Genomic DNA, 20,344 nt, shown 5'->3' with positions numbered 1-20,344 from the left:
TATACCTGAGTGCTCTCAGTATTCCTGTTTATAAAGCACGTGAAGGTTTTAGAGTGAAACCACCTATAAAGTAGTATAGAATAAGGTGTAAAACAATAGTGCATATTGCTGCAGTTCATCAGAAGAGTTGGTTTTCTGCTTCTGAGACAGGCAGCCTCAAGCTAACAGAACCATTAGTATATACAAACACAGGCCAGAGCTCCTGTGAAATAGTGGGAACACTTCATGGGAGTTATATGGAGGAATACAGTTTTATCCAGTATACTAGCATTTATTGAGAGAAGCAGCTTTTCAAACATTAGTTTGCTTTGGAAACAGTGAGGCAGCCTGTATTTCCAAACAGGAGTGCTAAGATTCTTTGACATTGGTTGACACGGTGATGGTGGGGTTTTGTTTATCCTCTAAATATCTGCAGGTGATGTGATGATTAATATCTTTGGGAAGAGGTGGAAAAAATGACTCAATACATACAAAAACTTTCTTGAAAGAAGCAGTTGAATGGGAAATGTTAACATCGCTAGTTGGAACAAGGTGATGGGTGGGGTTATCCAAGGGTTAGACTTTTTTTGGGACTGTGCTTATTTGTAAAACATGCTGCATGGCTTGGATGAGAGTATCAAGTATCAGTGCATACACTAAACCAGTATTGATCTGTTTTCTTATGTCTGTTTTGTCCTGGCCTAGGGGTAGCTTCGTTTTATGTTTGAGGAGGGGATTCTTCAGTGTAGGATATATAGTTTGTATAAGATTCGGAGACTTTCAAGATAAAGGGTATGGTGGAAATATCTTATATCTTGTGATTTCTGTTTTTTGGGGGATGAGTAACCAGGTCTTTTCTGGGTACTCTTTTTATTCTCTCTCATTTGCTTCTCCTCCTTTCTCCTTTCTTCAAAACATGGGAGCCGTTCATTTTAACTCTGTTATATGTCAGCACACCATTTCTGCCAAGCAAGAGCTCAAGAGAACAGATGAGTTTAATGATGGTGTGGGGGGAAGGGAGGGAGGAGAGAGGGGCCAGCAAAGCTAATGAATCACATAACAGCTTTCATGGAAATACCGACAGCAAGTCATGTCCTCTTCGAGCTTGGGCAGCGAGCCGTAGACCTTTTGTTCCCAGTGGAGCCAGCAAACCACAATTTGCTCTCCAGTGGATAGTTTAATTCCTTAGTCACCTCTTCCTCCCACGAGTCATTCTTGCATGGGGGATTTACAAATGCTCTCATTCTTCAGAGTAGTAACACACTGCTGATTAAACTGGTATGGAAGAAGTTTATTTTCCCCTGGAGAGTAATTTTTACTTGACTTAAGCTTTTCTTCCAAGGCCAGTTAGGGCCAGCTCTGTTGATTAGTCTTGTGATGTGACTTGACTGGACTGACATTATTAAATCATTTCAGAAATACCGACAAACAGATGTCAAATGGCAGTAGTCTTTTCTGCTCTGCAGGCCAGTGAAATGAGTAAAGCCAAGAGACTATGTCACAGTTTGGACTGGCCTCTTAGAGGAATTTAGTCATGAGTATGACTAGCTTGCTGCCTGTGAAATTATCTGTTTGAGGCAGAGTGAAGTGATAATATGAGGTCCCCTGATTCCAAGAGGAGGGGCCAATGAATGCTAAATTAATGGAAGAGATCAGTAAATTCTCCTACACTAAGGCAAGGGCCTCTACAACAGTTTTCAGCATTGGCTGGGAGGGTGCGCTGAGTGGGAGTACTTTTTCTGTGTCCAGGACCAAAGCTTTTACAAGAAGAACTTTTAGGGCATGGCAGACAGCAGGATGTGGTTTATGCATTTTGTTTTGTGTTAGTTGTTTTGCTGATGAAAATGAAAGCCATTCTTGGATGAAGGCAAGGAGCTCCTGCTAGGAATCTTACTGAATGAGCTGGTCAGCAAGAGCTTGTCCTATAGTTAGAGCTCTGCATGCCATGCTTTTGCCCCAGTGCCAGTGGTGTTTTAAGATCTATGAGTAGTAGATCTAGTATGACAGCAAATGTAAAAGCTAATTTTCTTGAAGATTGTTTTATTAGTTTAGTTCATGTGCTGCGGTTAACTCGACAGTGACAGAGTGATAAGGAAAGAGCCTGTGGATGGTTGTGATTGTGTGCTGGTTCTGACACAATATTAAATGATTTGAATAAGGGAAAAGGGTGAAGAGAGGAGGGAATTATGCTGGTCTCGGAGAAGAAAAAAATAAAGCTTACTTCCCTTTGTTCGGGTTATATTTGACTCCTCAAGATCTTGAAGTTTCAAAGTTAACCAAAGAAATTTGAGCAAGTACTGCACCCAGGTCTTCCTCCTGAAATCTGCCAGAGCCCTGGGCGTATTCACTAGTTTGTTTAGAAGCAGTCATGTGTTTTGGAGTTTCTATTAATATTTCAGCAAAGTAATCTCTCTTAATTTTTTTCTTTTTTCAATTCCTCCTCTATTTTACTAATTTACTCTTCAGAAAATTTCCTGATTTCCACAGGGAATGTAGTTTTCAGAACGACATGAAATTGTGAAACTGAAGCAAAGTACTTCTCTGATTTCATTGGCACTGTATTACTTGGAGGACTTAATTTGATTTTTCTGTGTTTCTCACAGACTGCCACTAGCAGGTTGACATATCTTTGATACTTCCACTATTTTTTGATACTTTCCCAGTCACTTTGAGCATGTTGGTTAAAGATTATATAAAACTGAGGATCTCTGATGATAATAGACACTACTAGATTTTCCATACAACAACTTTTTTCTTCCCATAATCCAAAGTAGACACGTGTTCACAGTTCTCTTTTCCATCTATTACATTCTATGGAGCAGTAATATTTTTCCATAAGCATCAGTAGGTATGGATTGCATGTTCTGAGGCAGAGTGCTCTGTCCTTGTATGATCTGTGCTCATCGGTCAAGTGCTCAGGCTACAGAATTATACCAGAACTGCAGTTTTCTGTCCTTTTAGTCATTCTGTGTAGCATACAACTAACAAGCTCTCTATTTTTATCAACAGCAAAATTTAAATGTAAAGTTCTTACAGGCAAATTTTATTTTCATGACTTGAAAAATATACCCTTGGGAAAATGTAAGGCTAACATGAGTTTGCAGGGCCCAGTTCTGAGATACACGTAGGGGATGTGTTGGCTGAAACAAGAACATATGTTCTCCCATTTGTTACAGAGATGAGAGGACTGTGTAGTTTTTGTGTCTTGATTGGAATTTGTTCAGTTGCTTAGGAAAAAAAATAAAGACTACGTAAATATGTCCATGTCCTTTAAGTAGAGTTATGTTCTTCTCATATTCTTGTTCTGATGGGTGCTTTGGTACTAACTGTTAAAAATCATCGGTGGAAGTAGGACACTACTGAAGCAAGTAAGGATTTTACAAGTTACTTCAGTGAATTCATATTTATTAATGTATGGAAAGGAGCGCCAGGGACAGGGTGCAGTTACTAGTTTGATATACTGTACTTAGGTTGGCTGACTTTTCTTTCTTCCCCTACTGAATTGTAGTTTAATCTTTCTTTTGCATTTCTTTGCCATGGACTGGTGACTGATACTCAGGATGATTTGATGAATGGTAATTAGTTATCTTTTGATTGCTTTCAATGATCTGTTCCATTTCTAAACTAGGATAATATCTGAAAATATAAAGTCTACTTAAAAAAAAAAAAAAAAAGACAAAATGGTTACTGAGGAAACTTAATCTTTGAGGACAATGCTCTTCTACACATCTTCTGCCTCAGGACATTGCAGTAGGATTCTTGAATTCAGCAGAGAAACCCATAAGACCACATGATTTTCTTACAGCCTTTTCATTTTGACCTGTTTACCTTTTACAGGTAAAAGGTCATTTTGCCTTTTACCTTAACGGCTTCCTTTAGATAGGTTTGAGCAAAAGCATCTTAATATACATCTGTTTCAATTGGAATATGTAAAGCAAATGTGAGCAGACCAAGGTAATGCTTTTGAAATGCCATAGAGAAAAAGGTAGAAACTGAGCATATTGTCTTCCTGATCACTGTCTGAACTGTCTCTGACCAGTCCAGCTGACTGGAGAAATCCCATCATGTACTAAGGATAGAAAGCTGTTTTAACATGAACAAAGTAAAACGCAAAGGTGATTTGTTCCCTGCATCTGGAGAATGTTCTATTGTATTTTTCGCACCGGAAAGTTCTTCTGTACTTTGACAATGCAGCATTTACACTGGTATTCTCTGCTTGGAGAAAGCTCGCAGCACCATATCGCCAGGAGTGCAATAGCCAATCCTGTTACCTCAGAAAGCAAAAAGAAAAGCATTGAATTATATGACCAAACAGAAGTGGGTCTAAGTCCTGTTCCCAAGAGCAAGTAACGTCCATCATAATGCTGGAAAGGGATAAGGCAGTGGTGTCATATACATCCCCATCTGCAAATATCATTCCTTGAATGGAAAGAGTGCTCCAGAGAAGTGGTGCAATTTGTTTAAATCTTCAGAGGTTTTTAAACCTTTGTATAATAGAAGGTTGTGTGCAGAAGACAACCTGTTTTCAGCTGGCTAAAGCAATGTACAGAAATATTTAATGTTGTTTCCAGGCCTCCTAAAGTGTGTGATACTAAACTTGCTTAACATGAAGCTGAGTGTCCCGTTGACCTTTGGTCATAGGCTTACAATCTATCTTGCCCCAAGGTGGGAGGCACAAAGCACTGATAATATTTCTTCAGGCTTTTCCTGAGCAAAAGCTGATGAGGATGGAGGCGTCAGAAGGGAAGAGACAGTGCTCTTTGAGAGACCGAGGGAGGATATTTCCACAATCCTTATCTTCTAGATCTTGATAAATGCTTTCATAAAACCTTGTTGAGTTTGAAGAATGAACTAATCATGTTAGAAATTACTCTTGGCCTCCTCCACACATAGTTTCTTTGAGACTGCTTGACTGTGGAAAATCTTTGACTGATCTTTTAATTAAAAGCTCTTTTTTTTTTACCAAGGAGTTGAAGCTCTTCCTGCTTTGAAGTGGGCAACTTTTTATAGATAAACATCTCATTATGTTATGAGATCTTTTTTTTTTCCCCTCTCCCCTTCTGTCTCACTTGTTTTCTTGATGCGTCTTATCCTGTGTTGATAGTTTTAATGATTTCAGCCTGGTTCTAGCATCAGCTATTCAGGACAGTGCTAGCTGGCTCCCTTATCGCTATACCAGGCAGACCTAAAGCTCTGGATGAGCTGTGGAAACTAAATTACAGTCCTCTCCCCCCCACCCCCTCACTGAAGTAGACTGGACACGACAATAAAGCTGTATTTATTATGTGGTCATCAAATTTTAGTAAACAAAAGGCAGTTGTAATACCAATGCAATGCATACTGGTTATTAAGCATTAAGCAAACAATTTAAAAAAGAAAAAAAATAGGCTTCAAGCTTTTTAAGTTCTGCCCTCTGTTTTAGAGGAGGAACCTCCTTTCATGTTTCCATTTTGATCTCTTTTTTCCCACTCTTTCTGGATTAGCAGGGTTTGAGAACTCATGAGGAAATAAGTTATTTTGGCTCTGTCAGCCCTAGCCTTTTGGCCAAGCGTGGGGCAGCATTCCTGAACTGGAGGGTTCAGGTTGTGGTTTTCTAATACAAAGCATTCAACAGCAGTGCTGTGTAAAGGCAGTTGCTGCTGCTTCATTCCTCTGTAGTGGCTTTCTGCTTCCTCAGTGGTGCAAGCTGAAGTGTTTATAGGAAAGACAGTGAATTAGGTCAGGATCTGCCTTTAACAAAGAAAACAAAAGGTGGAGTTAAAAAACATGCAGGTATTTTTTAGCCAAATCAGTTCCATGATTCAACTCACAGCATGGCCTCATGAACAGTTAAATAAACAGGTTGAATAAGCCTTTTCATTGTAAATATGTTGATATAAAGCATTTCCCCCCCATAAAATTGCTTTTTGGTTACCATTTTTTGCTTACAGAGGTGATGTCAGGCAGATTTTGGTATCTTAGAGGAGTGATCCACAGCATGGGACATGTCTGGAAGGAGCAAGGTGGTTCTCATTTCTCTTTCCTATTGGATTTTGGATCAGGAGGTTTTAGGTAACTCTTATTCATTAACCTCCAGTCACAGATGAGATGTTAACATTCAGTTGTGACAGCCATTGTAGATGCACTGTATATGGAGGAATCCATCTACTTGCTACTCTATGATGACCATTAATAACTGAATGTATATGATTAAATTTAGGGTTGGTTTTCTGTTTGTTTGCTTTTTAATTTCCTGTATTTCTCAAAACATTCAACACTGGTATTCTATCTAGTATAATTGTATTTCCCAGAAGTGGAGTACAGCTGTCTTGTCACCACTCTTAACCCAATAATGGCTGAGTGATGAACTTCTGGGCTGGATTAGCTGGGAAGCCATTTTCTGAGTTGAATAGAATTATCTACTTGTCTGCAAGCTAAAATCAAGGGGAATCCTAGGATTCTTACTCTAGCTAGTGGTCATTTATCTCAAGAATAATCTTAGTACAGCACTATGAGTTGACAAATCAGTTTTCTGCCTTGAACTCAGAACAAATCCACTGCTTTTTCTGAACAGCACCTTCCTGGGGAAAGTGTTAGCAAATTTCAAGGATGTCCCGCAGAGCACTTGCTAATCATCTTCTGGACAGCAAAAGCCTCAAGACTAGTAGGTAGACAAAGGAAACCCCAAATTTACCAACTAGATCAAACTAAAAATCCCTTATTTCAGTGAAACACCAGAGGGTTTGTATCTGTCCACCAAAAGATTCACATTTATGGGTAATTTTCACAGGTTGTTTTTTTTTTTAACAGTTGTTGTCTTTAAAAAAGAAAAGAAACAAACAAAACAACAAACAAATAAAAACAAACAAACAAAAAAACCAAAACAAAACCAAAAACCACCTCAGAATAGAGCTTGGCTTAAAATTAATTTTGCTGTGGGTATATGAGATGATTATACCTGATGTCATCTCATTTTGACAGGTGCATAGGCAGGAAATGTTCCAGAACAAACAAAATCAGGAAGTGTCACAGTACGCAGAAATCCATATAATTTTGGTGTGCTAATGTCACAAATATATAGAGTCAAGATCCTCTTAAAGAATATAAAAATGATTATTATTTTTTTTAAATAACGAGCTATGGTGGTTGTAGAAATTATAAAACGGGATACAAAGAAGCAGCAAGTAGAGGTGACTTGATTTTTAAAAAGGAAAATTCTGGATTTCTGTAATTTCCACCAGATTAATTTGGGGATAATGCTACATATAGAAAGTTTTAGTCATTCTTTTTGGGGGGCAGACAAGGGGTATAGTTAGCAGGTGACTAAGGTTGTTGGCAGGCCTGCTGGTATTAACAGCTCCCAAAAAAGGAGACTTGAGTTTACCGGGGGGACATTCCAGTAACTGTATGATATAGAGTTTCTCTGAGCATTTGCTAGACCATTTGCTTCGGATGTCTCAATGTTTGTTATGCCGGGTTGCTGGGCACTCTAGAAATCCAAAGCAGCGCAGTGGTAGATTGCAATTACACTTGTAATCTGCACCGGCGTTGGCAGATGTGATGTACATTGTTTGGTTATTCCATGGGGTTTTGTATTCCTCATTTCAGAGGTGAACAGTGGTGTCCTCATGATTCTCCAGGTGCCAGAGGTTTATAGCACATTGAAGCCCCTTGGATCCTTCTTCACTCTTGAGCAGATTTGAAAAAGAAATTTCTATTTGTGAAAGCAAGGACTGGGCATGCTAGCTAAGGATACATATGCACAGAAAATTTCTTGCTGCCTCTTAGCTTTGCCAGTGTACTTCACAGATCTATCTTTGGTCCTTGGACTTCTGAGCAAAAATTCCCTTTTACAGTGCAACCTACACTGTTTTTGTTCTGGGAACAAAACTGCATTATGTTCAAGACGGGCATATCCAAGCTTGAGTTTTCATTTGACACTTAACAAACCTTCAGAAAAGCCAAGTAAATAGTGTAAAAAATGTTCAGAGGAGCTCTTTTGTATGGACATTGGCTTATGTCTCAAGGTAGAGATTTTTAACTACTCCTGCTGTATTCAGAGAGGAATTGTAAGTGAATAGGCCCATAAAGAGGGAAAAGTCAGCTGAAATTCACAATGAGACTTTGTGAACAGGATTTTGATCAGATCTCGTCTCGTTTACCTTCTCTTCTGAATGCGACCTTGTTTGCACTGTAATAGCGTTGAGCTGTCACAATGTGAACTTGAGCTTCAGTTGTTGTTGTGGCTGTGCTAAGAGCTTGGAATCACCAGATGCTGAGAAGAGCTGATCTTTTTCTGTCTGCATTTTAAAACTTTTTTGGAAGAGTTAAATGTGACTTTCTATGTAAGAAGGAACAAGATGACAGAATGGCCAGGGTGAATCCCACCAGCTGAAAAGAAAATATTTGTGATTTTAAAAAAATTCATTAGTTGTGCAGCAGATTCCCTGGGTGTACCTTCTTTTCTAAAACTACTGTATAACTTACTGAAGGGGACAGTGTAAATAGGGTCTTCTGTGGATTCTAGAAGCACTGGACAGTCCGTCTGTACGTTTTTCCTTCGTTTAGATGCTAACATTGGAACTAAATTGTGATACTTCAAATATAAGGTTGTCTCTCCTATTGGGTTACATTCCTACCAGGGGAGAGTCTCTTCTAGTGGCCACCCTTTGAAAGAATGTTCTAACAGTAGTTCATCTGCAGATTAAAATTGATGACAAGTAGTTTTGTCATGACTTAGTCTTTGAATTACCAAAATAGTGGCTTTTCTCATGTACTTCTTGCACCCCAGATCTCTAGACTCATATCTTCTAATTAAAACAAAAAATAAGCCAACCTTTACGAAGTCTTCAGCTGTAATGTCAGTGGTCTCCATAGTTTTAAATTAGTGATTGCTCAGATCAAGATGCTTACTGCTGCTTTTCCCTTGGAATCTCTAGTAGTATAACTTTTCAAATACAGGTATCTGTTGTTCCCTCATACTTTAATATAATTTTAATTTCTCCTTCTTCGGTGTCTTACTCTTTCCCCCTGTGTCAGATATCAGTACCTGAGTTGCTTCCATACACTGTTCACAATGATTACATAGATCAAAATTTTTACATTAAGTCTTTTAGCCTTTTCCTCCTGTACCTGTTCCACAGGGTATGTAGCCAGGTAGTCCAGACAGTCCAGCAGGCCATTAAAATTCTGCAGAAAAATGAGTTCATGTTATAATTACTTTTTAGTCTCGGTGTTTACTAAGTGATTAGAAGGTCTTATTTGAGCAGATGCTTCCATATAATTACTGTTAGATTAGTGTTAGATTATCAAAACCACCTTTGTTTTTCTACAGCCACCCCCTTGTCTTTTTTAAAGCTAGGTGGAGTCCAAATGAACCTTCCCAAAGAGCTGCTGACCTGTAAAGGTGTTGGCTCTATGACTAATACTCTGCAAACAGTCTGATTCAGGAGAGCCATGACTCCTGAAGCCTAGGTTTGCTTTGTTTGCTGTTGCATAATGACCAGGTTGCAGAGAGCATTGTCTTTCTGCAGTATCACCCTAAAAGACATGGAAAATGGTATGCTCTTTTGAGTTATTGAGGATTATCCAAAGGAGTATCCAACACTGGTCACTGAAAAAGCTGACAGCTAACCCCTTCAGCTCCTTCCCTTTGTATATCAAGCAGATGAAGCCATAGTAGTTCCTCACAGTAGAAGTGTGTCATTCTTTATGCTTTTACCTAAGTTCATGGTGGAATAGAATTTTTAGACATTTCAGTCTCAAATACAAAGTTCTAAACAGCTTAAGCAGTTTTAAAAATAGCAATAGGTGCTGATCTGTGTCTCTTGGCACGTATCTCTCTTTGAAAATCTGGCCTTCTGCAATCCGGTCCCACTCTCATTCTAACCCCCAAGAAGGATTTAGAACTGATTTGGATCTTCTTCATTAGTTCATTTAGTTATGTGCATCCGTTCAGTATTTGCTATCAAGTTGTCTTACTGTTAGCATGCCTGGAGGTTTAAGGATAGGAGCGTTAAACAATGTGGCAGAACACGTATAGGGATTTTTGCCTCTGTGTAGATATCTGTGTGAAAGAGCACAGCAGCTCGGGTAAGGGTTGCTGCTCTACTTTTCAGCAGTTGTTTGATTTTTCTCATGCCACCATGAAATGTGTCAGTGTGCTTCCTGTTAATTAGGATATCAGAAGATATCTGGGTAGCAGGGAAGTTGGTTTTTAACTGTTTCATTTACTTAAAGGAAAAAAAGGACAGGGAAAAATAGTGCATTTTGATGAAGTAAATATGTGTGCAAAACTCTGAAATCTTTTAATGAAAAAGTACTTTTAAAGAGTCAAATGTACACTGTGCTGTATAGTCATCATTTCCCAAAGGACATTCCTAGTTCACTCATAATCAGTGTCTGTATCAATCTCAGGATCAATGCTGGCGCAGGGTGAAAGCAATCTGCCAAGTCCCCTGGGCTTTCAGTTAAGCTTTGAGCTCATAGTGGCTTAGCCACTTTTGGAAAACAAATTTTAAGCACCAAGTTAATTAGATTCTTGAAAACTTTACTCAGAGTTGACAAAAGACGACAGAAAATATGGCTAGGCTCTCTGCAACATTTACTTCTTTATTGTAGGGAGCCAACAGAGAATGCAGTGTCTCCAAGCTAATACCATCTTTTCTGCTTTGTCTGTGACTAAATTCAGATCAACGATGTAATGAAAACACATATTAATGCATTGTGTTAAATTGTTCATTGTGTGGCTAGAAATCATCTTAAGTGGTACTTGGTTACTGGAGTAATTTTGAAAATGGCACATAAAAGCTGCTATTACCTGCCTTGTAACACCAGTTTGTAAATCTGTTGTGAAAGCCTGACTGTTCAGTTTAATGTCGAGGGGCATTCTAAATGCCTTCAGACTTCTCAGTTGCCCTCTGTCTGCCTCTCAAGCACAGGACAGGTCTCCCACAGGTACTGTCAAGCCTTTCAGCTCTAAAGGTATTTTAAATATACCTAAAGGGCATCTGAAATGGCACTAGACATCTGTATTTTGGCTTCCTATACTAGGTGTCATAAACCAGGTGGGATTAAGGCACACCTGTGACCCAGGTTTGTTTTGTATAAGAAACTCAAAGTTGGCTAAAAGTAGCAAGAGGACCTTACACAGCAGGAGTGATCACATGAGTACACGCCTGCATTACCTATCTGTTGCTGTATGTTACCAATGCTGCTGTGGATCCTCAGCAAGCTCTTGGCAAAGCCTGAGTAAATGCAGCCATGCTAAATCCAGGATCTACCAAAGTCACAGCCAGAGGATAAGCTGAAAAACAAAACTGATAAGAAGGACTGATTCCAGCTAAACCACATGTGATAGAGCACAGTAAAATACTATGAGGAGTTTTAATAGCCCTATTTGCTGTACAAGCAGCAGCTGTTAATAGTATTATCTTTACTCAGCCATTCTGCTAAATGCTTGCAGCCCACTTGATATATACTAACCTTCCCTCAATGTATTGCAGGAATCACTTCTATCTGAGGCTTGGGAGTTCTGTTCAGATGGCAAAATTTATTAAAATATCGTAGCACATGGGAACAGACTTCTAAAACAGTGGAAGAATCCCAGTCTTCTATTGGTAGAGAGGCTATGAGTTAGCTCATAATATCATGTTGCTATCTTGTTTCACTATCCCTTTTTGAGGTGGGAGGGATGGCAAAGAGACACAAGACAGTGAGATAGCAGGTGTGTTGCAGAGGTAGGAGCTGAAATGAGACGTAACAGTCTTCCTAGAGCAGCAGATAATCATGAGAGTACAAACTTGTCTGCAGGCAACAATTTGCCTTTTTGAAATGTATGACTTTAACATTTCAGAGTGCTATGAATAGCTTTCTTTTATTTCTTGTTATCCTGCCCCTGCAATTCAAATAAGGTATCCATTGTTTAAAAACATCACACCAAAGATGCATCTGTCTTCATGCTTTAGTCTTACATGAGTGAAATGCTTTCTGAAATGAATCAGTGATCAGCATGATTAAATTACATAGAGGAACTCAATATGCGGGAGACTTAATACCTACTTAAACTACGGAAGAATGAATTGCTAACATGTTTGTTTTAAGTACGTTGATGAAAATGTGTTTTTATTGTTCTTAGTTTAAGAGTTGATAGGATTAGAATTTAGGAAGAAATTATAAAACGGAACATTCCATGTTAATTCAGTCCCTGGAACTGCAGAAGCCCATGGCATTAACCTTTGGGTTATTAATATGTTGATGGAGGGACGGATTAAGAAAAGGGCAGGTTGTAGGACACAAATGACACAAAGGCCAGAGGCAAATAATCTTGTATTGACTCAAGTTCTAAAAAATAGATTCAAGGTAGAAATTAGAACATTTCCAGAGGTGCTTCTGTGGTCAAATGAGGTCACTTTCCAACTGCGATTCTACCTCTGCTCTGGGAATGGAGATGCAGGTATTTGAACTGTTAACTATACTTAAGAGTCAAGTGAAATAAATGTAACTTCAACGCTAGTGCTTTACTGAGAAGGCAGTGATACGTGCTATCTCAGAGCACTTGGAGTGTGAAGGCAGATCAGTTTACTGAAATTTCTTTCCAAAAAGTCATGCATGTCCCCTCCAGTGACTTTGGTAAAATGTTTGACACCTACTCTCCCTTACCCTGCTTTAATTGTAATTACATTAGCTGTACTGCATGGACTTTACTTCTGAACAGCAGTCCTGTGTGTTCCACCCTGGGGGTTTGGGAAATGGTCTTCTCTATTCCATAGTCAATTTTCTTCTGGTTGTGGATGCCCCTGTGGGAATTGATGTGGCAGGTGGTGAAAGTTTAGATCAAATATAGATCATTATGTGGAAAAACTGAAGAGTAATCCTGTTCCTTCCTTCTGTGAAAAACATTGTAGCTGTGCTGAAAATGGGATTAAAATGGCTACAGATCAGCATGAGGGGTCAACTTGTATCTCATTAAAGTCCCACTTTGACTTTCCACTGGTGTCAGAAACAGGGAAGGGAGTATTCCCTGGCAGAAAGTGGTGCAAACAATAAAGCTGCACAGCAGGCTGCCAGCCAGGAGCTCCAGGGTCTTGATCCTTACTGATTTACTGTGACCTTGGGTGATACATTTCATTTCTCTCTGCTTCCTTGTCTTGTAACCTAGCGTTAACAGTTACGTGTTTCAGAGGATTTGGGTTAAATAGCTGTTAATTTTAAAGCACTTTGAAAATTATGAGCTCTATAGACATGTTAAGGTTTAATCCCTCGTACCTGAGTAGTATGGCTGATATTGAAAATGGAGTTTTTAGTGGATGCCAAGGTGATGAACATAATGATGAAGTGACCTCAATCTGAGCAAAACAGGTCTGCAGACAGTAACTCTCAGGGGAGTAATTCAGCAGTAATTCCCAGTTCCTCTGCAGTGGGGGAACATAAACTGGGCTCATTAGCAGAGTGGGTGTGGGACTGGGAAAATGGGAGGTTAGGTATGGTGCAAAGGGAATGAAAAATATACTGTTGGTCAGAGGTAGCCTGAGCTTGGGTATGTGGGACAGTGGGAGAGAGGTTGTGCTCAAACTTGGCAAGAGAATAGTTATGCTAACAGGTTGGGCAGCGTGGATGAACAGTGAAAACAGTAACCAGGTGCCTAGCACCATTTTGACCAAACAGAAAGTTATTTAATGGTTTGGATTTTTTCCCAAGTGTGTCTCCTTTGAGGTGTGGGGCTGATTGTTTTTCTCTTCTCTGCTTAAAACAAGCAGCACTTTTTAGGAAGTTAAGTTCTGCATGATTCCAACCACTTTAAGCAACAGCATAAATCAGCCCTAGATTCGGTTCTGCAGCTTGGCAGGCACATGTCTGGAGTCTCCCACAGACCATAACCAGTGTGGGGTGGCGAGCTAATCAGGTCACCAGTGTGAGTGGTGACCGTACAGCCTTAAATGCAGCTCCTGTAGAGTGGGTGCCTCGGGCTGTGGGGCTGGCAGTTCCATATATAACTGCTACACTGCTTGGTTTCAAGGTCATTCAGAGGGGCAGTTGCCCATAAAGTAGACTTTAAAGTAGTACTTATACTTGCTTTGGTGCTTTGTAGTCAACACACATATGCATTCTGAACTACTTTTCTGGGCTCTCCATGGCTTTTTAGTATTGTGTGGCACTGTTTTAGAAAGTGGAGAGAGGAAAATACAAAAATGCTTGTATGTCGTAAAAAAACAGGTCAGTTAATGGTTACTGATGGATAGAAAATGCTTTGTGATTTATGACAGAACAAGTCAGCAGAGCATGGAGTCTTAGAAAACACATGGGACAGGTTGAGTAAGCACAGAGCCTGCACTGGTTGGCAAACTGGTGAAGTACAGATAATCCCAGTTAAAGATCCTTAATTGTTATCCTTCTGTATACGTCTTCCATTGCTCAGAATCATGTTGCAGTTGTCATCTGGTGGTGATTAAAAGCACATTGACGTTGATACCAGAAGTGCTACATTTGTCTTACAAAAAGATGGTTTTCTCAGTGCCATGTAATACTGTGTAGGAGCATCATTATTTCTTGTAATGTATCTAATACCGCCCAGTCAGTAGTACCCACTACTTATATAACAGTACCCAGTCATGTGCTGACCAGATGACAGTCATGTCATTGCACTAGTTTGAGAATTGCAAAATAAAAAAAAAAAAAAACAAAAAACAAAAAAACAAAGAAAAACATTCAGGGCAGTTGCTTTGTCATAACATTTTATAACTGTAGAAAACCCATTCAGGTTGAATAAAAGGCCAGGACATAACAAGGCTTTAAATCTACCCTTTAAGCTCCATTGAAGAACATCTGTGGCCATTTGTAATGTGTATTTTACATCTTAAATTTGTAGTATGATTATAGCTTGTGTGGGTACTGCTTCTCGATTCTGGATACTTGTCCTGCTGTATGTTCAAGAGACGCATTCAAACAGGGCCTTGTGCTCTCTTGCCTGGACATCTGGGGTTTACCCCACAGGAACCTTTGCCTCAGAGCGAGGGGGAGCTGTGCTGACTGGTGTTTCTCTGCAGGAAGCGATGCATCGCATCACCGTCCATTCAGGGTCCCTCTTGTCCTTCATTTTATGGTGTTAGCTGCATCGACACTAAAAGCTTTGCTCATTTGCTGAGCCCAAGTGTGAATACCATTTACAGGTGCCAGATGTTGGCAGTTGGGAGCCCTTGGGTTTAACAAAGTGGATGAGCAGTGAGCCGGGGTCCTTCAGCTCTGACAAGTGAAATGAGTCCTCAGGTCTGGAGTTGCACCAGCAGCCATTTGAGTTGCAGTGGCAAAACTCCCATCTCTGCTTGCGTTGCACTTTTCACTGGGGAGCCTGGAGCTGCCTTAATATGTTGGTGCCTCCAGCTGTGGATGACTAAATGAAGCTGTGTGGGCTGCTGGCTGCTTGGCCAGACTGTCCCCGCTATCTCAGCCCATAAACACTGGAGTCTTTGTCTCTGGCCTTATCGTGCCCCTGTCATCACAGAGCCCTTTCTGTGCTCTCCTCCCAGCACAGCGCCTCTGTGTTCAGGGGTCTTTTCTTCAGCTGCTCTTTGTCTCTGGGTGTTTATTGTGCCTGCTGCAGAGTGTGTTTGTTTGGGAGAGAGGAGGAGGGGCTCCTGTTTGTGTGGGGTTTATAAACCTAGTGCATTCTTCAAAAGAGATGCTGAGCAAACTGGGTGGTGTTAATATTAACCCTTCACTGCCCGGCATTACTGACAGTGCATCACTGCACCGAGATTTCCTCAGTGTGAAAAATGCCGTGGGAGGGTTATGAAGCTGCTTACTGTGTAAGGCAGGGAGTCTGCTCCCCCTTTGGTCTTAACTGCCCTTTGATTTTTCTGTAAATGATGCACATATGTATCAGCAAAGAGAGCTTCCCAGACATGGGAAGATGTGATTGATTCTAGGATTTCCCCCCAGAGTGCTTCTGGAACTTGTTTTATTGCAAACACTAGCTCACTAGCCCCTTCTGTTTGCATAACTAGCCCTTGCATCCTGTTTATGGGGCTACATCAGACAATCTCTCTTCGTTGTACCATATCCCAAAACTTCATGGCTCTACTTTAGGGCTTTTCCTTTTGAGTAAGGTCCCAAAAAGAGGAATTTCTTAAATTCATAGTGTCCACTTGTAGTGGCACATAATACCTCCCCTTTGAACCATCTTCTTTTCTTTAACCAGCTTGTTAATACTTTCATGGTTGGGATGGCTCTTATTGTTTCTGAAGTACCCACTGTCCCGTATTCCAAGAGTGTGCTTTGGAAGATGAAGATCAGCAACTCAGGAACTTTATTTCCATTGTAATTACATAATGCTTTGCATTAAGTTGGTTGGGGAAAAAAGAACCACAACCAACAATGAAACAGAACGGCATCAACTTTCTAATCTCCTTTTGTTCTTCCTCCATGAGAGGATGGGAATTTATAACACGGAAAATTTCTCGTCCATCTCTGCAAGAAGCTGCAGCAACACAATTGTCTTAGTGTTAGAAGTGCTAGGAGAGTTTTGTATTTCACTGAATCTGCACTCAGCATAAATGTTTCAGACTTTTTTTTATGATGATCTGAATAGACTGAGCAGAATGCAAAGGCAGTAGTTTTATGTGTGTAAAATACTCATGTGTGATACTTTTTTTTTAAAGTTGTATCATTTCTTAAGTTACTGAACTTTTGCCCCAAAATTAATAGGTTTAAATTCAGCATTTCACATAGTAAAGAATTTTTATTTTCAAAGAATTAATATTCTGGTATTGGAGGTTGTAGTTCACGTATTGCAGCATCTACATGTTATATTATTACAGTGGGAGAAAGTTCAGCAGACTGTGTTCCTTTGCAGGGGGTGGGAGAGGAAGAAATGCAAAGTAATACAAGCCTTTGAAACATGAATCCACACACTCAGTCATGACTAAAGCTACTCACTCAGGTGTTTTTTCCAACACTGCTCTAGGCTCTAGTGTTGTTGTGTGACTAGTTTTCTTTATGAACAAACTCAATTTGCTTCATCTCTTTCTCTTCAAGGAACAGGTTCAGCTGCAAAGCGCACAGGGATTCCAGCACCCCGGGAAATATCATCATCTGTATCCAGAGAGAGAGCCGTATTGCGTGGTCAAGCCAATACTAGGAAAACACAACCCAGCCCCACCTCTTCTGGTACACCGACTCCTACCAAACACGTGCGCCCCACTAGCAAGTCCAAGCAAGAGAATGAAACTGGTGACAAGGCTGTTCTGGAATCTCAGGTTAAAGAACTTCTGGCAGAAGCAAAGACGAAAGATTCTGAAATTACCAAACTTCGTTGTGAATTGAAGAAATGCAAGGAGAAGGGGTCACTTAATGCTGAAGGAATGGGTGCTTCCAACCAAAATTTAGAAACAGTATCACCTCTTGATACAGATCCATTAATACGGACCCTTCAGGAAAAAAACAGGACTTTTCAAAAAGAGCTTGCTAGCCTGGGAGAAGAAAATCGTGTTTTGAAAGAGAAGTTGCTTTATCTAGAGAACTCTCCTCTCTCAGACACAACAACAAGCAGTGGAGGTGACAGCAGCCTCCCAACCCCAACTACCCAAGAATCCAGTTTTGGAAGCCCATCAAAAAATGTGTTGAGAGGTGAAATGAATGAGCACAGGCAGCATGTAAATGGGGGTGCACTGCGCAATTCAGGTTCTTCCAGCAGTGATGTAACTAAAGCTTCCCTGTCACCTGATGCATCTGATTTTGAACATATAGCAGATGTACCTTCCAGGCCAACATCCTCCAACAGCAACCACTTCAAAGGTTCCAAATGCTCTACTACAGGAAGTTCTCCAAACAATATTAGTGACCTTTCTGTTGCATCTCTTACAGAGAGGATACAAAAAATGGAGGAGAATCACCACAGCACAGCAGAGGAACTACAAGCCACTTTGCAGGAGCTGTCGGATCAACAGCAAATGGTGCAGGAGCTGACAACAGAAAATGAGAAGCTGGTGGAAGAGAAAGCTCTCCTGGAGACTTCCTTTCGTCAACACAGAGATAGAGCAGAACAGCTGAGCCAAGAAAATGAGAAGCTAATGACTCTCCTCCAAGAGCGATCCAAGAATGAAGAAAGCAGAGCTCAGGAGGGCAAAGTCCTTGAACTGGAACAGAAATGTGCAGAAGTTCTTGAAAAAGCACAATTTGAAAGAGAGAAGTTGCTCAACATTCAGCAACAGTTAACCAGCAGCCTACGAAGCTTAGAAAGGGAGCATCAAGATGCCCAGCAGGTGATTAAAAGCCTGAAAGAAGAAAATGAGAATCTGCTTAAACTTCTGGAAGTGGAGCAGCAGAGCAACGGCACAGTGACAAAAACTCTGGAGGACTGTAAAATTGCCTTAGAAGGTCTAAAAATTGAGAATAGTTCTCTCAAAACTCAGCTAGAGAGTGAAAAACAAAAGGCAGCAGAAATCAATGTGATGGGATGTACTACTGACAACTCTGAGGCACAAGAGATGCTGAAAGTAGCCCACGCAGAAAAGGATCAGTTAGAAGCATCTTGCACTGAGCTTAAACAGGAGCTACTGAAGGCAAACAGTGAACTAAAGCATGTTCAGGGTCTGCTATCTAAGGTAAAGCAATAACAGCTGTAAAATATAATGTTTTCTTATCTGTCCTTCCATAAATGGGTAATTGTTGGTCTTTAGATTGTTGCTGAGCCATTGATTATAAGTTTCCAGGAATTAAATTGCATGAATTAGTTTTGAATGGAAGTGGGTCATATGATGTTGTCTGTCGCTATACGCATATTTTGCCAGAAATAACTGTTAGCATAGCTGTGTTTATAAATTCAAAACTAATTTCCTTTAATAATTTCTGCAGAATTTACTATTTTAGTAAATAGTATTGTGTTTATCAAAATTGGAGCAAGGAACAAGTCAGTAAAAAATTACTTTGATATTATGCGAACAAGTATTAGTGAAAATCACTTGGTAGTCCAGATGGAGAGAAGAACGTGGGTAGATAGCAGCGAGTATTAAATTCTGAATGATTAATCATGATTAATTAATAGTGAACTATAGGTATCACAAGAACTGAGCTCATGCTCAAAGAAACTGATATTTACAGCAACATGAACTAAAAATGCATGGTCAAGCTTCAGACAAGATTATTTTCATAAAACTAAAATACTTTTGCAAAACTGAGAAGTATTCTATCTTGGGATAGGTAAAGTTATGGTAAAAAAAATATTTTAAAACAGCATTTTTCTGCTTCATTTGGTAGTTTGTAGCTTTGCTCTAAGCAAGCTTAAGTTAGTTACTGTTCCTATTTTCTGTGTGATCCCATATGTTCAGAAGAGAGTGGCAATATGAGGAGTCGCAGAACAAGTATTAATAAAGCACAAGCCAGTGGTTATATCCCACCACTGCAGAAAGAGTGATAGTCAGTGTGTGCAGCCTTTCCTGTGTGGGGAAGGGATCACAAAGAGCAGTAAAACTGGCTAGTTGCAGAGGAAGAGAGCATTGCCAAAAAGCACCTCCATGATTTGAGTGATTTAGAAAATCCAGATGTCCTTTCAGCTTAAATAGGTGACCACAGCAAATGGAGTGAGTAGAGGAAGCTCCCCAAGTGCTTACTGGAGCTACAGTTCATGAAGAATAAATGAAAAACTGCTGAGTGCTCAGACTCTGTACCAAACTTTTATTGCTTGGTTTGGAAACCACAGATTTCCTCCTTTTTACTCTTCCTTTCCCTTGAATTAAGCTGGTTTGAATCATTGGCTATTCGTGACACCCAAACAAGACCACAGGCTTCTGTAAGGCTGTCCTTCAGTCAGGCTGTGCCAGTGCTGCTCACTGAATTGGCAGCCTACACCTTGCTTTTCTGTAACTTGTTCATACTCGGAGATCTCCCCTTAAACCTGGAAGCATTGATCCGTGGGCCTGAGCCAACAAACTGAAGTGCAGCAGATTCCCCCTTCAGTAGTTCCAGATGTCCTATATCCAGAAATATACTTATCTGCAGTGGCTAGCTCTATTATGTGTGTTTTCACAATCCACTGAAAATGCACATTGTAAAAGCAGCAAAACTGTTAATGTGGATTAACTGATTGTTGTCTTGGCCCTGAGGCAGTGATAGCGCTCTCATAATGTGATACATAAATAGATATGGAGCTTTCCAGGAATAGAATTCCTCTCTGTTCATTACCTGCAGAGATTGGTTTGGAATTATGGTCACCATGTAGATAACTTAATATCCTTTATAGCATTTGTTTTATTATCTTTATTACCAAGAAAACTGACATTCATAGCTCATCTGCTTCATGAAACGCTCATTCACATTAAAGCTCTGTCTATACAATGCTTAGAGCATAATTTTTAAGTCCAAGAGATGCCCAGTAAAATCTCTGAGTGATATC

General features: G+C 40.0%; 1 protein-coding gene across 4 annotated transcripts in view; it reads left to right on the top strand.

Moving 5' to 3' along the window:
- The window catches only part of SPECC1 (sperm antigen with calponin homology and coiled-coil domains 1), a 98,496-nt gene that overhangs the window by 38,392 nt on the left and 39,760 nt on the right, over positions 1-20,344 (top strand). For all 4 annotated transcript variants that reach the window (XM_033004733.2, XM_033004730.2, XM_033004734.2 and 1 more), the window contains one exon: positions 16,990-18,557. In XM_033004733.2, coding sequence (XP_032860624.2) covers positions 16,990-18,557 — 1,568 coding nt within the window. The remainder of the gene's footprint in view (positions 1-16,989; positions 18,558-20,344) is intronic.

The sequence above is a fragment of the Tyto alba genome, unplaced genomic scaffold (genome assembly GCF_018691265.1).
Source record: "Tyto alba isolate M040663 unplaced genomic scaffold, T.alba_DEE_v4.0 Super-Scaffold_19, whole genome shotgun sequence".
In the NCBI taxonomy this organism is placed as follows: Eukaryota; Metazoa; Chordata; class Aves; order Strigiformes; family Tytonidae; genus Tyto; species Tyto alba.
This window is presented reverse-complemented; position numbering and strand designations above follow the sequence as displayed.